Raw genomic sequence first — 12,333 nt, 5'->3', positions numbered from 1 at the left:
TCCCCGGTGTTGAATAGTTTTCTTATTTTGAGGAAGGTCTCTCAGGACAGTAGCTTTTCCTTAAGTGCTTTTGCAGCTTGGCTCTGGCATTTATACACTGCATTTGCTTTATTCTCTCCCCTAGGATACGTCCTATCTGTTCATCACTGGCCCAGACGTAGTTAAGTCTGTTACCAATGAAGATGTCACACAGGAGCAGCTCGGGGGAGCGAAGACGCACACGGCTGTGTCTGGTGAGAGCTGGGAAGTTTGACCTCATGCTCTGATTTTCTTTAACAAGAGTGATGTGGCTGTTGTAGCTGCTGGGAAGCTTGTAGTGGTTTTTGTGGTCGTGGCTGTTAGCTGAGGCGAAGGGAATGAAACTACTGAAGCACAGAATCTTGCTGTGTGCAGGGCTCATACTGGTCCCTCTCAGTGGTGGAAGATGAAGTAGGAAAGGTGGGAATGTGGCAGAGTTCTGGGATTCTGGGGAGAAAGCAGCAAATGATGAAATGAAATGAAATGAAAAGGCTGTAGGAGGGCAGAGCTCACAAGGAAGGTTTGGGATGGTGGTTTTTGTGTGTTTTTCCCCAGAAATGTGCGTGGGTTGAAGGATTCTTAGCAATCCCTTGTTTGCCTGGGAACATTCCTTCCATTTGGCCTGGTATTTTTTCTTTCTTTTCCTCTGGGGAGATCTGGTGACTCGTTGATCTTCTTGTAGCTCCAAGTGGCTGTGGGATTTCAAACTGTGTGAGCTGGCCTGATGTGAACCAAAGCAACGTGTGTGCGCAGCCCTCCCCAGATCCAGCCCTTGGGAGGGAATGCATGGTGTAAAGCTTGAGCTCTGGGTTGCATTGCACAAGGCTGGGATCCAGCCTAGGTCTGTGACAGCTGATAAACCAGTTTACATCGTTTTAAATGTGAAATCAACAATCCGGAGCACTTCTGGAAGAAGACTGATACAGCCACACATTTTCTAGATATTTTTAACTGGTCAGATCCAGTTGCTTAAAGTTCCCGATTGTTAATAGCTTAAGTTTAAAGCATCTTTCTCTTCCTTCCTTGTCTTTATGGGTACATACTTGAAAACGAAACACTGCCAAGTAATTTCAATAACTGCTTCTTTCCAGGAGTGGCACACAGGGCCTTTGAGAACGACATAGATGCCTTACTTAACCTCCGGGAGTTCTTTAATTATTTACCTCTTAGCAACCGTGACCCGGCTCCGGTCTGCGAGTGCCACGATCCCAGGTAAGAGGAGGCTGGCTGAGCTCTGCTTTCTGACTGCTGCATTTCATGGCTTCTCTGACTCAACAGACATAAATGTGTTCTGATAATTCTCTTACACTGTGGGAAGTGTTTAGATATGTGTGTATGCATAACATGTGTGCTCACTGTTAAGTTTAATTTTCATAATGTTATGCTGTGTACAGGATAAGGGGGAAGTAATCTCTGTCCAGTTCACAGCTCTTCAGACAAGCACAGTGAGGCAGAAGATAGCACAGTAAGGTGCAATGGGGAGATGCTGCCCTGCTCTGTCAGGGTTGTGACTTTTGAGTAAGCATTGGTCACCAAACATAAGAGGTTGGGATGGAATGATGAGGTGCAGGTGGCATCAGGCAGCTGTCTGGAAGGCTTGTTGTGTAGCTGACAAGAAAGGAAGGCCATCACTTCAATACTGGAAAACAGAAAAATGGCAAAAGATGCCAAGAGTTGGAGGGGCAGGCTAGGAGTCAGCACAGCGCTGGTTTGGTAGGCAGCCTTGCTAGCAGCAGGACAGGCAGGATGTCAGTGGAATAAAAGCTGTTTAACCAAAGATGTAGCTGCATGCATCCCCTGAAAGGTCACCACCCTCTCCTGTATGGCACCTGCTCCTATCTTTGTTCATCCTTTCTGTTCTGCAGATGCATATGATTTGAATCTTGTGGTTTCTTGCACACTTGAAGATCTTAACATGAGTGTTGGAAAGGTTATCCTCTCTTTATGCTTCGCTGTCTTTGAAGCAGTTTTTTCCTATCAGTGTTACAAATCACTGCATGTTGTACTGGGATACTCTGATGTTTTAATTTCATTTACAGAAACAGCAGCCTGATTTGTAATCAGTCTATCAGGCAATGGGCAGTTTGTTATCTGTGAGAAGCTGTTGGTTATCCCATGGCTGCTTATATATGGAAGACTGATTAGTTCTGTGTTATGGGAGATACGGTATATCTGGTGCTGCATAAAACATTATAGTAAATGCTCAATAATTTGCGTCAAGAACTTCAATTTGGTTGTCTTTCTACATGTGAAGATAAATTTATTTACCCATGTGTTTAGTGATATCTCCAGTATTGATCAAATTGTATGGTCCTAATACTTAACACTGGTGCTGCTTCATCTGCACATACTGACGTCTGAGTGGACTCTTTTTGCCTTGAACTGATGGGTTGGTTCTTGCTGCTGCTGCAGTCACAGCCTGCTCCTCTCACTTCTTTCTCACTGGACCGATTTCATGCCAGGAGGAATTGCCCCACTAATGATGTAAATGAAACATGGCATCCTTTCATTTCCATTGCTAAGTCCAAGCATGTTGTTTTTTCCCCCCCTGCAGATAGGTTCTTTGTGGTGCTGATGACATCAGGTTTGGTAGCTGAAACCCCTGTTGGTTACAGTTGTTTCTTTTGGTTATCTTTTTGGATTCCATAAAGAATTGGATTCCTGTGGTGATTGTCCTCTGCCTTTGAGGTACATCCCATTTGTAAGATGTGATTTATTTTTGTTTTCAACTGTGAACAAGTTCTGTTCCCCCTGAAGCCTGAAGAACATGCACATGTTCAGGAGGAAGCATGGAGCCATTCCTGGGAACCTCACACACGTCCATCTTTGCATTAAACAGAAACCACTGTTGACCTCAGTTAAGGTTTCTCAGGCTGTTGCAGGCTTCAGATGACTGCCTTGATGATGAGCAACAAATCCTTTCAGATAAATGGGATTCCAAACAGATAAATGAGATCTCAGCCTTGTGAGTCCAGGGGCTCCACTTGCAAGCTCCACATGTCCTTTATCTCTGACAGCTTGGGGTTTTTTTTCCCTGAGATATTCTGGGTAATGTCTTTGTTTGCCAGTGGTTGTTCATTTTAATGCTGTTACAGTTTCCATCTCTGCCTTCTAGCTCTGTGAATTTATGGGAGCAATACTTTCATGTTTTCATTTTCCTTATCCTTTGGGATATCTGAGAATACAATCTGTAGGTAACAGGCAGATTTTGAAACACATTCATGGCTACTTTATGAGAAAGCAAAAGTTTCCAAATCCATTGTAACTTAACTTTGATTGCTTCATCAGGATTAAGATTTAATTATATCGCTTGATGAATATATTTGCATGCAGCTCTCTTAATTATGGGAATACATTGAAAGTGCTGTTTAGCTCTCTCAGCAGGGAGGTGTGTCTGGTGTCCGGTGTCTCCTGTCCTCTGCACCAGAGTGCAGATGCAGCAGTGGGCTGATGTTCTGCTCTTTGCAAACTGCAGATCACGTTTCCAGTTTTAAATTGAACTTTTAGAGTCTTAAGTTGGGCTGTTTTAAAGGTACTAAACCATGGCATTGTTAAAACATAAAAGAGTACAGTTGTGACTCCTAGCAACTGACATACAGCCCTTGGGACTGTGAATGAGTCCAAAGACCCCATGAATGCCAACACCTGTAAGTCGCTAATGAAACTATTGAAGGTGGGTCACTGACAGTGTGAGCTGCTAACAGGGCATGAAACGTCAAGCTCTTGAAGTGCAGAGATGTTGAGATAAGCAGAGCAATGATACGATTTCTTTAAACCCAGTGTTTAAACTGAAGAAGCTGTGAACTGAGGTTCTGCCCTCCTTCAAGTCTCTACTTGTTTGGTGGTGGGGAGAGCAATATGGAAGTATGGAGAGCTTTCCAGTGGTTTATTCAGATCACAAGCATACGGCTTGGGCAGAGGCAGCATCAGAGATGTAAATGTGACAAGAATAACAAGAAACCTTGCCCTGCCACTGGAGAGGCCACTTCACCCATCTGTAAGGACTGCAGTGGTGGACTGTTATACTTCTGCACTGTGCTTGGCACTGATTCTAGCAAATAATTTCCCCGTTGCTGAGCTGTGCTCCAGCACTGGAGCGTTTGGGTCCTCCCCAGTGGAGTCTCCTGTGTCATGGGCCCCTCCAGCCAGAGGAGGAGCAGTGTTTTCAGGCCATAATTTCATAGACAAAAATACATCTCTAGAAGAGATGTGTCTCGTTTGTCAAGAGATGGATCAGACTTTGAGATGGCATTGGCACTGTTTGAGCTTTTGGTCTTGGTGTTCATCTGATCTATAAATATTATTGCTTGGATTTGTTTTCTGCAGTGACCGTTTGGTACCTGAGCTGGACACAATTGTCCCCATTGAATCCACTAAAGCCTACGATATGCTGGATATCATACACTCTGTAAGTCTGCCGGTCTGAGCCCTGTTGAGAAAAGAATGTGAACATACCATATTCCATGTGTATATAGTTGTTAATAATGGAAAGAAACCAATATGGTGCCATTTCAGATCTGCTTTTCAGTCTTTGCAGGTTGCTGTTTTTTCCCCTGTTTAGCAGCCATGCACGAGGGGACAGCAGTAATGGCAGAAGTAAGATGTCAGCAGGGGAAAAGGGTCTCAGTGCTTGTCTTCTGGGTCAGTGTTATCACGCTGCGTGTACAGATGAGAGTATGGATGTATAAATCCAGCAGAATTTTACTAAAGCAGCATAGGCAGTGTTGGTTCTATTGCCTGGCTTTGCTTAATTTTTTTGTCAGTTGTAACAACTTAATACATTAAAAACAGTCGTGCAGGGAACAGGGCTGTAAAACAAAAATAAACCCAAGAATCAAACAAAAACCTCCACTTCTGTTATGTGTAAATGCTACAGCCCCCACAGAGCACCTGGCAGTCCCAGTTCTCAATGTCAGGTTCCCAGGTTGGCCCAGGATCCTGCGGTGGATGATGGACCTGGGAAGGGGGCAGCCTTGTAGGCAGTGAATACAAATGGTGGCTGGGGGGAGTTCAGCTGAGCTCATGGCATCATTCCACACTTTTCCCTTTGGCTGTTTTATCCGACTGTCTCTTCCCCCCCCACACACACTTTCAGCCAACACTTGTCAGGGTGCAACTGGCTGCATTCAGATCCATTTCAGTGGGTTAAAAAAACCTGAGAATGGATTTTTAATCTGCAGGTTCTTCCCATCTGAATGTCCTGAGTCAGAGGTGTTAAACAATTGTTGTTAAACAATTCTGAAGTGAATTAGGAAAGAACCCACACCCACAAGCATTGGGAAGTAGAAAGGAAGGAAATAAAACTGCTTTGAGTCATGAATAATTGAAACTTTCCGTCTGTCGGAGGGGACAGGCAGACTGCGGTGTGTATGGGGAAGTTGCCATCAAGAGCTTGAAAAGAAGGCATTAGGGTAGAACACGGCAGGAGAAGAGCAGAAATGCAGCCATGTGTAGGTGTCACTGCTGCTCCATCTGGGATTATCATCTTTGTTGAATGTGAATATTGATGCTGCTTTCTGTAACCGTGGGTGTCACTTTGCAGAGCACACGTGGGGCTTTCGAGCTCAGGGGGTGCAGCTGTAAGGGTTTGTGTTTGCAGTAAGATCTTTTTGGCACAGTGTCCTCCTACCGCACAGAGCGGTGCTTTCACACTCCCCTCTTGTACACAAGCAACACTGCTGGTCAGTACAGAAGTCATCATCCACAGCAGTGTGATACGTTCGGCTCTCTTAAGGAAATGCTCTGGATTTGCAAAGAAGCAAAGCATGAATTAAACAGATAATGAAAAGTTCTCAGGTTCCAAAGAGTGCAGTTTGTCTTGTGTTGCTGGAAGCTGTCTCTTGAAGTGCAGTCTGCCAGTGGTGTGCTGAGGGTAAAAATGCTTAGCATCCCATTGGGATTTCTGTGGTAAGTTAAGAGAATGGGTTTACTACAGAGGAAATGCCACAGAGATGATTTTCTCTGCTGGGATGCTTAATTGGCCATTCTGATAGGAAACGCAGTGCTAATTACTTCCTGCAAAGACGAAACAATTTCTTCCTTTTTTATTTTGTTGTACAAGTTCTGAAAAGTTAGCATTTCTCATACTAACAGCTGTGTCTGTGTATAGAAATACACCTGCAGGCGTCGTTCTGAGGGCTCTGCCTGTCCTCCTTACAGATCGTTGATGAAAGGGAGTTCTTCGAGATCATGCCGTCCTATGCCAGGAACATCGTTGTGGGGTTTGCCAGGATGAATGGAAGGACAGTTGGCATAGTGGGCAACCAACCCAAAGTAGCATCAGGTCGGGGTCAGCTGCTTGCTTCTGATGTGCTGCCTCCTCTCGGTTTGGTTTTGTTTGCTTGTTGCCCTCTGTGTAAGGCTGGCTGGCTGCCACATGAGCTGTGGATGGTTTGTGTGGCTTGCTGTTACTTCATGCTGCTCTCCTAATGCCTTTTTTGTCTGACGTCTTGCTGTTGTGCAGTCGTGTCACTTGCTTGTTGCATTGTTGCATGACGACCCCCCAAAAAAAGTTCATTTCTTTATCAGCTTGATGGTCTTGCTCTTGGGTAAGCAAAGGGCTGCTGTATCTAGCACAAGAGGAGGCCACCACCGGTCTGGCAGCGGCTGATTTGAACTGATTAAGCAGAATGCGGAGCCTGCATGCTTGCTTGCACAGCACGAGAGTGCCCCAATCTGTTCTGCAGTGCAGCTCTTTTGAAAATGCAAAGCGTTCAGAAATGGGTCCAAGCGTGTGGAGCTCACACAGTTCGGACACGAAGATACAAAGACTTGTAGCTTAGATCACCTTTTTTGAGCTGCAGAAGGGATTTTGCTGTCTCTCCTTAACAGCTGGGTATCTTCTGAGGAGACTCGTGCTGACCAGCCAGTGCCTCAGCTACCACAGTGCCCAGCAGTCACTGGCTTTTGTATTATTGTAGTCTTCAGATGGTATTCTCAATTTGAAGGCAGTTAACGTTTGAGGTGTCCTTATGTGCATCTTGAATAGGTTTGAGATAACAGCACATGCAATTCTACACGGCAGTGACGTCGAACAGAGACACTTTGCAGCTTTTTCCCAAAGCTCCCATCTTTCCCAATGCATTCGTGCCTTTGTTTTTTAATGCGGAACTGCATTGTTCCAGTATGACTAGTGCTGACAGCACGCCTTGATGATGATCTCCATGTTACTGCAGGCAGGACTTTTCCTTTTGCTTTCTTTTTGAGAATACAGCTTAAATACTGTGTGACTTTGATGCTGCCTTGAATTACTGCCTATAGCACGTCATTAACACCTTACTCTGCTTTCTTACCTCCAGGGTGCTTAGATATAAATTCTTCTGTCAAGGGAGCCCGCTTTGTTCGCTTCTGCGACGCGTTCAACATCCCTCTCATTACTTTTGTGGACGTTCCTGGGTTTCTGCCAGGTATGCTGTGTCCTTGTATTCCTGTTGGTTGCAGGGTGGGGGGAGCAGCAGGAGGTGGTGGTGCCAGAACTGATCTTAACAGCTCTGCAAGAAGAGTTGTTTACTGTACCAAAGCTTAAATCATGTTACTCGCTAAGTACAGCAGTCGTCACAGTAAGATACTGAAATATGTTCTGGAAACATGAGTGCCTAAATAAGGCAGTACTGGGATGAGTGTAGCTGGCCAGGGCTGGATGTGGGTAGGAAACCATCAGCCCCCAGAAGCTGTGCCCTGCTGCTGGGGATTGCAGCTGAATTGCACAGTGGGTGATTGCGGCCTGTCCAGGACTAAAACAAACCCTGCATTCTCTGGAGATGTCCTTGTCATAAATATGGAAGTGACTTTTTTCTCCTTTACTATGAGACTCTGCTTTGAAAGCTCAGGTCCTTTTGTGCCCAAGCATTGTTCAGATAAGAATATCCATGAGTTAAATGGTTTGAGATTAGACTTTCCTCAGCATTAGTTACATGAGCAGTTAATGTTAAAATGAAAACTAGAAAACAGCCTATGTGAGGAGCAGAAAGACTCTGATACAATGGAATATGAGGTTAACACTAGTATAAAAACTGTTAAGGCTTACCTCAGGGCCTCTACTAGATATCAGAACATTAGAATGCCACCAGTCAATGTTCTGTTTCTCACTTTACAATACATGTTAAGTGTCTTATTGGTGAGGCAACAGAGAAGGTGTTAAGGGAACCTTCTATTACTTCTTCACCACTTTTCTTTCTCTCCTGCTCTTAACACACTCTCCTTTTGTTTGGGTCACAGAGCAGCTTGGTTCTCCTTAGAACTCCAGGGGCTGCAGTGTGGACAGATACAATCCGAGAACAAAGCTATTTCCAGTTCACCCATTATTAGAAACAGTAACTTAATGTGGTGTAACAGAATGTGGTCTTAGAAGCGCGTTAAAGGAAGACATGAAAATAGAGCTGAAGAAAGATGACTTGAGGCTTTACGCCAATGATGAACTGTTATATTTCACAGAGTTTGGAAAGATGAATACACTGCCATTAGAAATGTCAATTCCAGTAGTGTATTCTGAGTGTGGTGGTCACTACATCTCTGTTCAGTAGGGAAAGATAAAGAATCTTCATTGAGGTGTACAAAACAGTTTAGGCGGTGTGTGCAGATAGCATTTAAGAATAAAAACACAGCAAATTTGGGGCCAGATTGATGTTCAGAGCTCATATGAGTTCACAGTGGGAATGGTTCTGATAGCAGCTGAACTGAGGCACTTGAAGTGACTGGCTGCTCTGCTTTAAGGGTAACTGAAGTACTGCCTGGATTGCAGGAGCTGTGCTTGTCACCTCCTGGGTGTAGGCTGAGGATCTCGGCTGTGTTGGAGCTGCAATAAGACCTGGTTATTCTGATGTCTGCTGCTGGGAAGTGCTTGTAGGCTTGACTTGTCCAACAGTCTGCAGGGGAATATAGGAATCCTAGGAATCCAAAGTGAAACTGCAGTTCAGAAGGGACATCTGTGAATGTAGGCATATGTAGTATTAGGCAATCAAATTACACTTGAAATCAATCACAAAACAAATTCTAACTTAAAGGCACATCTTTGTAAAGCTTTATTGAAAAGAATTTCCTGTAAGAAGTCAGGTGAACTGCCGGGCAGTAACTGCACTGCGTTTCTGTGACCTTACGCTCAGACTTCATGCTGCTTTTGGTGAGGTATTTTTCATTGAGCTGCTCAGCATCTAGATGATGGAGAACATCAGCTGGGCTATTAGCTGCTCCTGCCGTTAACGAGGCTCTGGTTAGTGTTGGTGTGCTCCTGGTAATGACAAGGTGAAGACGCTTGTCCAATTGCACATGAAGGTTGTGTGAACTTCCTGGAGTGACAAATACCGTTTCTGCTGTCTGCAGGTACAGCTCAGGAGTACGGAGGGATCATACGGCACGGTGCAAAACTGCTGTTTGCCTTTGCAGAAGCAACTGTGCCTAAAATTACAGTAATCACCAGAAAAGTAAGTTGGTATTAATTCTGTGGTGTTACTTCATAAGATGAGTTCCTGTTTTCACTAATAGCACTTCTGGTTACGTGAAGCTTCTTACGTCTGCCCCACTTCTGCCTTCTGCAGTTGGTCCCATTTGGTAACACCTCTCCATGCCAATTTACAAGTAGCTGTTTCTTCTGTTCTCAGAATCCTTTCACACTTCATTTTGTCTCTCTGCTCCTCCAAATCCATGTTTCTGCTCTTTGCTTTCTCCCTGGAAAGCCTTCAGTCAAGCATTTGTCCTTGGTCACCTGGTTATGTCATCCTTCTATGAGAGGCCATCTTTGTGATCTTCTGTGTTCTTGCAACTTCAGTCTCCCATTCCAGCAGCAGTGCTGACTGTGTCTCTTTTCAGTTTGCTTTGCAGGTTTCATGTCTCTGTGCTTTCCCTTCTTCCATGTACTTTTCCTTAACTCTCCTTCGTTTCCTCTTCTCTTTTTCTGTAAGCTACATGACACCACACTTCTCTATGTTCCTAAAAGGCTTAGCTAAAAACATCTCCCTGCTTTCTCCTCCCCTGGCCTGTCCCTCCTGGTCTGTTTTGTGTTTTTGTTGTTTGGTGGTTATTTGTTTCATTTGTGATAGGCTTTGGACAGCAATAAAACTAAAAGAGCTTCTCTTGCCATGCCTGTTTCTTCTGAACATTGCCATTCTTTTCTTTCCAAGTTTGAATCCTTGCTGTCATTCTAAGTACTGTCCTGAAACACTTGGCTGCAGCTTGCTCTGCGGTTCTGCAGTATTTGTTTATCTTTGCTGTCTGGACCAATTCCAGGCCCAGAGTGGAGCACAGCAGAATCTGAGTGCTGCATGCCCTGGACGGGAGCTCCCAGAAGCATCTAGCTTGTTTATGTGAATGCACGTGCAGGGTGAGGCCTGGTGTCTGTCTGCAACACTGACTCCTCTTTTCTGCCTTCAGGAAGGTCTTATATTCCAACAGGTCCCTTTCTGTTTTTATGTGGTTTCAAGTTTGTGAAGCCTACCCTTAGGAGATGGCTGCAGGCAAGGTTTTACATTTCCTCATTGTTTTTATGAGTGGGAATGTCTTGAATGTGTGTTTGCATACGCTCAGTGTCTAATACTCACATGCTGATGGACCAAATAGCAGCCACCAGCAGGCTCTATATGCTCTCTTACAGGTAAAAATGTAGCTCCTCTTGCTTGTTGTTGGAACCTTAGAAGTTGCAAGAGGAAAGTAAATTATTGCTGTGGTGAGGTCAGTTCACACTAACGAATCCCTGAGGTTTTGTTCCAGGCCTATGGTGGTGCCTACGATGTGATGAGCTCAAAGCATTTAAGAGGAGATGCGAACTATGCCTGGCCGACTGCAGAGGTGGCAGTGATGGGGGCAAAGGTAAATAAACGCCAGCTGACTCGCATTGGTGTGCAGCAGCCATCACTGCTCACTGGCACGGAGGTCGCTTAGTGAGATGAAGACCAGCGATGCTTTTGCTGAAGCAATTTACCTGGTGCCCATGCAGAGTGTGGGGGGTGGTAAGGCAGACACCTTTCCCCTGTTGTATGGGTTGAATACCTGCGCACTTCATCTTCCCAGGGCGCTGTGCAGATCATTTTCAGAGGAAAAGAGACAGACGCAGAGGCAGAATATGTGGATAAATTTGCAAACCCGTTTCCAGCAGCTATGAGAGGTACTGTGTCCCTTGTTTTGAATTTGCCATTGTGTGTAGTTAGTTTTAGGCACTGAGTACACATTTTGCTGTAAGTTATTCAGCCAAGAAATTTGTGTCCTGGTCAGAAAAGTCACTATAACTTGTGCATGAAAAGGAAAATCACATCAAGACCAAACAAGCAAACTACCCATCTGAATGGCTCTGGATGGGAAGAGACTGGAACAATGTGGGCACTGCAGTGGAAGGTATTCTTTCAATTTTGAAGTAATGAGAAGCACCTCAAAATTCATACTGTTAATTAAAATTGTAGGTGCTTTGGCAATCTATGTGATGGTTGAAGATGCTGGCCCTGAGAAAGGGTCTGTGTCAGTTCAGCAGCTTTTCCCAGAGCTCCTTGGTGTGATTTTTTCTGCTCTTATAACAGGACTTTTTCCTCTAGCTTTGCAGCATTACCTGTGCTCCTGAAGGCGGTTCTGTGGGCTCTGTGGTCAGCTCTCCGTCTTTCCAGTTATGCTGCTTTGCCCAATTAATAAGCTTTATGCTTCATTTAAAGCCTCTTAATAGTGCCCCAGAGCTGGGAAGACTTAGCCAAGCTCTTCACCACAGGTAGTGCATACAGCATCACTCCCTTTGGTTTGCTGTTAGAGCCAGGGAAAGAGACCTGTGAACACGCAGAGCAGAAGAATCCCTTAAATGAACAATCCTGAACCTTTAAGTCAAACTAATTAATAGCAGAGGTGATATCTAAGCTTTTGCAGTAACAGGTGAAGCATTCAGTGAGTAAAGCCCTCCCTAAGTAAAGTTTCTCATTGTAACAGTTGTCACAGGAATGTTTTCTCTTCAGGCTATTTTAAATTCTTAAGTTAATTTGTAACTTGTGAGGAGCTGATCCTGAAAGTTACTTTAGCTTTGTGAGTTTAAATCACAAAAGGTTAAGAGGCAAACGCTGTGTGGTTTGTTTCCCACAGGGTTTGTTGATGATATCATCCAGCCTTCGACCACCCGCAGGCGCATCTGCCACGACCTTGACGTGCTGGCAAGTAAAACCCAGTCCAATCCCTGGAAGAAACATGCTAATATCCCACTGTGAGTGAGAGACCCGGCCCTGGCAGGACTCTGAATGCAAGTACTTTCTGTCATGTGGCAGTCCACTCTGCAATAGAGTATACTAATAAATTAGTACTTCATTTTGATTTTGCTAATGCTTATCAATAAATCAGAAGACATACCTCATTTAA

General features: G+C 44.6%; 1 protein-coding gene across 1 annotated transcript in view; it reads left to right on the top strand.

The window, feature by feature from the left end:
• Nucleotides 1-12,333, top strand: part of PCCB (propionyl-CoA carboxylase subunit beta) — a 23,374-nt gene extending 11,041 nt beyond the window's left edge. The window contains exons 7-15 of the mRNA XM_072344216.1: nucleotides 125-233; nucleotides 1,110-1,230; nucleotides 4,345-4,426; nucleotides 6,178-6,301; nucleotides 7,317-7,424; nucleotides 9,337-9,437; nucleotides 10,720-10,818; nucleotides 11,020-11,113; nucleotides 12,064-12,333. Of these exons, the coding sequence (XP_072200317.1) occupies nucleotides 125-233; nucleotides 1,110-1,230; nucleotides 4,345-4,426; nucleotides 6,178-6,301; nucleotides 7,317-7,424; nucleotides 9,337-9,437; nucleotides 10,720-10,818; nucleotides 11,020-11,113; nucleotides 12,064-12,185 (960 nt within the window). The 3' untranslated portion in view covers nucleotides 12,186-12,333. The remainder of the gene's footprint in view (nucleotides 1-124; nucleotides 234-1,109; nucleotides 1,231-4,344; nucleotides 4,427-6,177; nucleotides 6,302-7,316; nucleotides 7,425-9,336; nucleotides 9,438-10,719; nucleotides 10,819-11,019; nucleotides 11,114-12,063) is intronic.

This window comes from Excalfactoria chinensis, chromosome 9 (assembly GCF_039878825.1).
Source record: "Excalfactoria chinensis isolate bCotChi1 chromosome 9, bCotChi1.hap2, whole genome shotgun sequence".
NCBI lineage: Eukaryota > Metazoa > Chordata > Aves > Galliformes > Phasianidae > Excalfactoria > Excalfactoria chinensis.
This window is presented reverse-complemented; position numbering and strand designations above follow the sequence as displayed.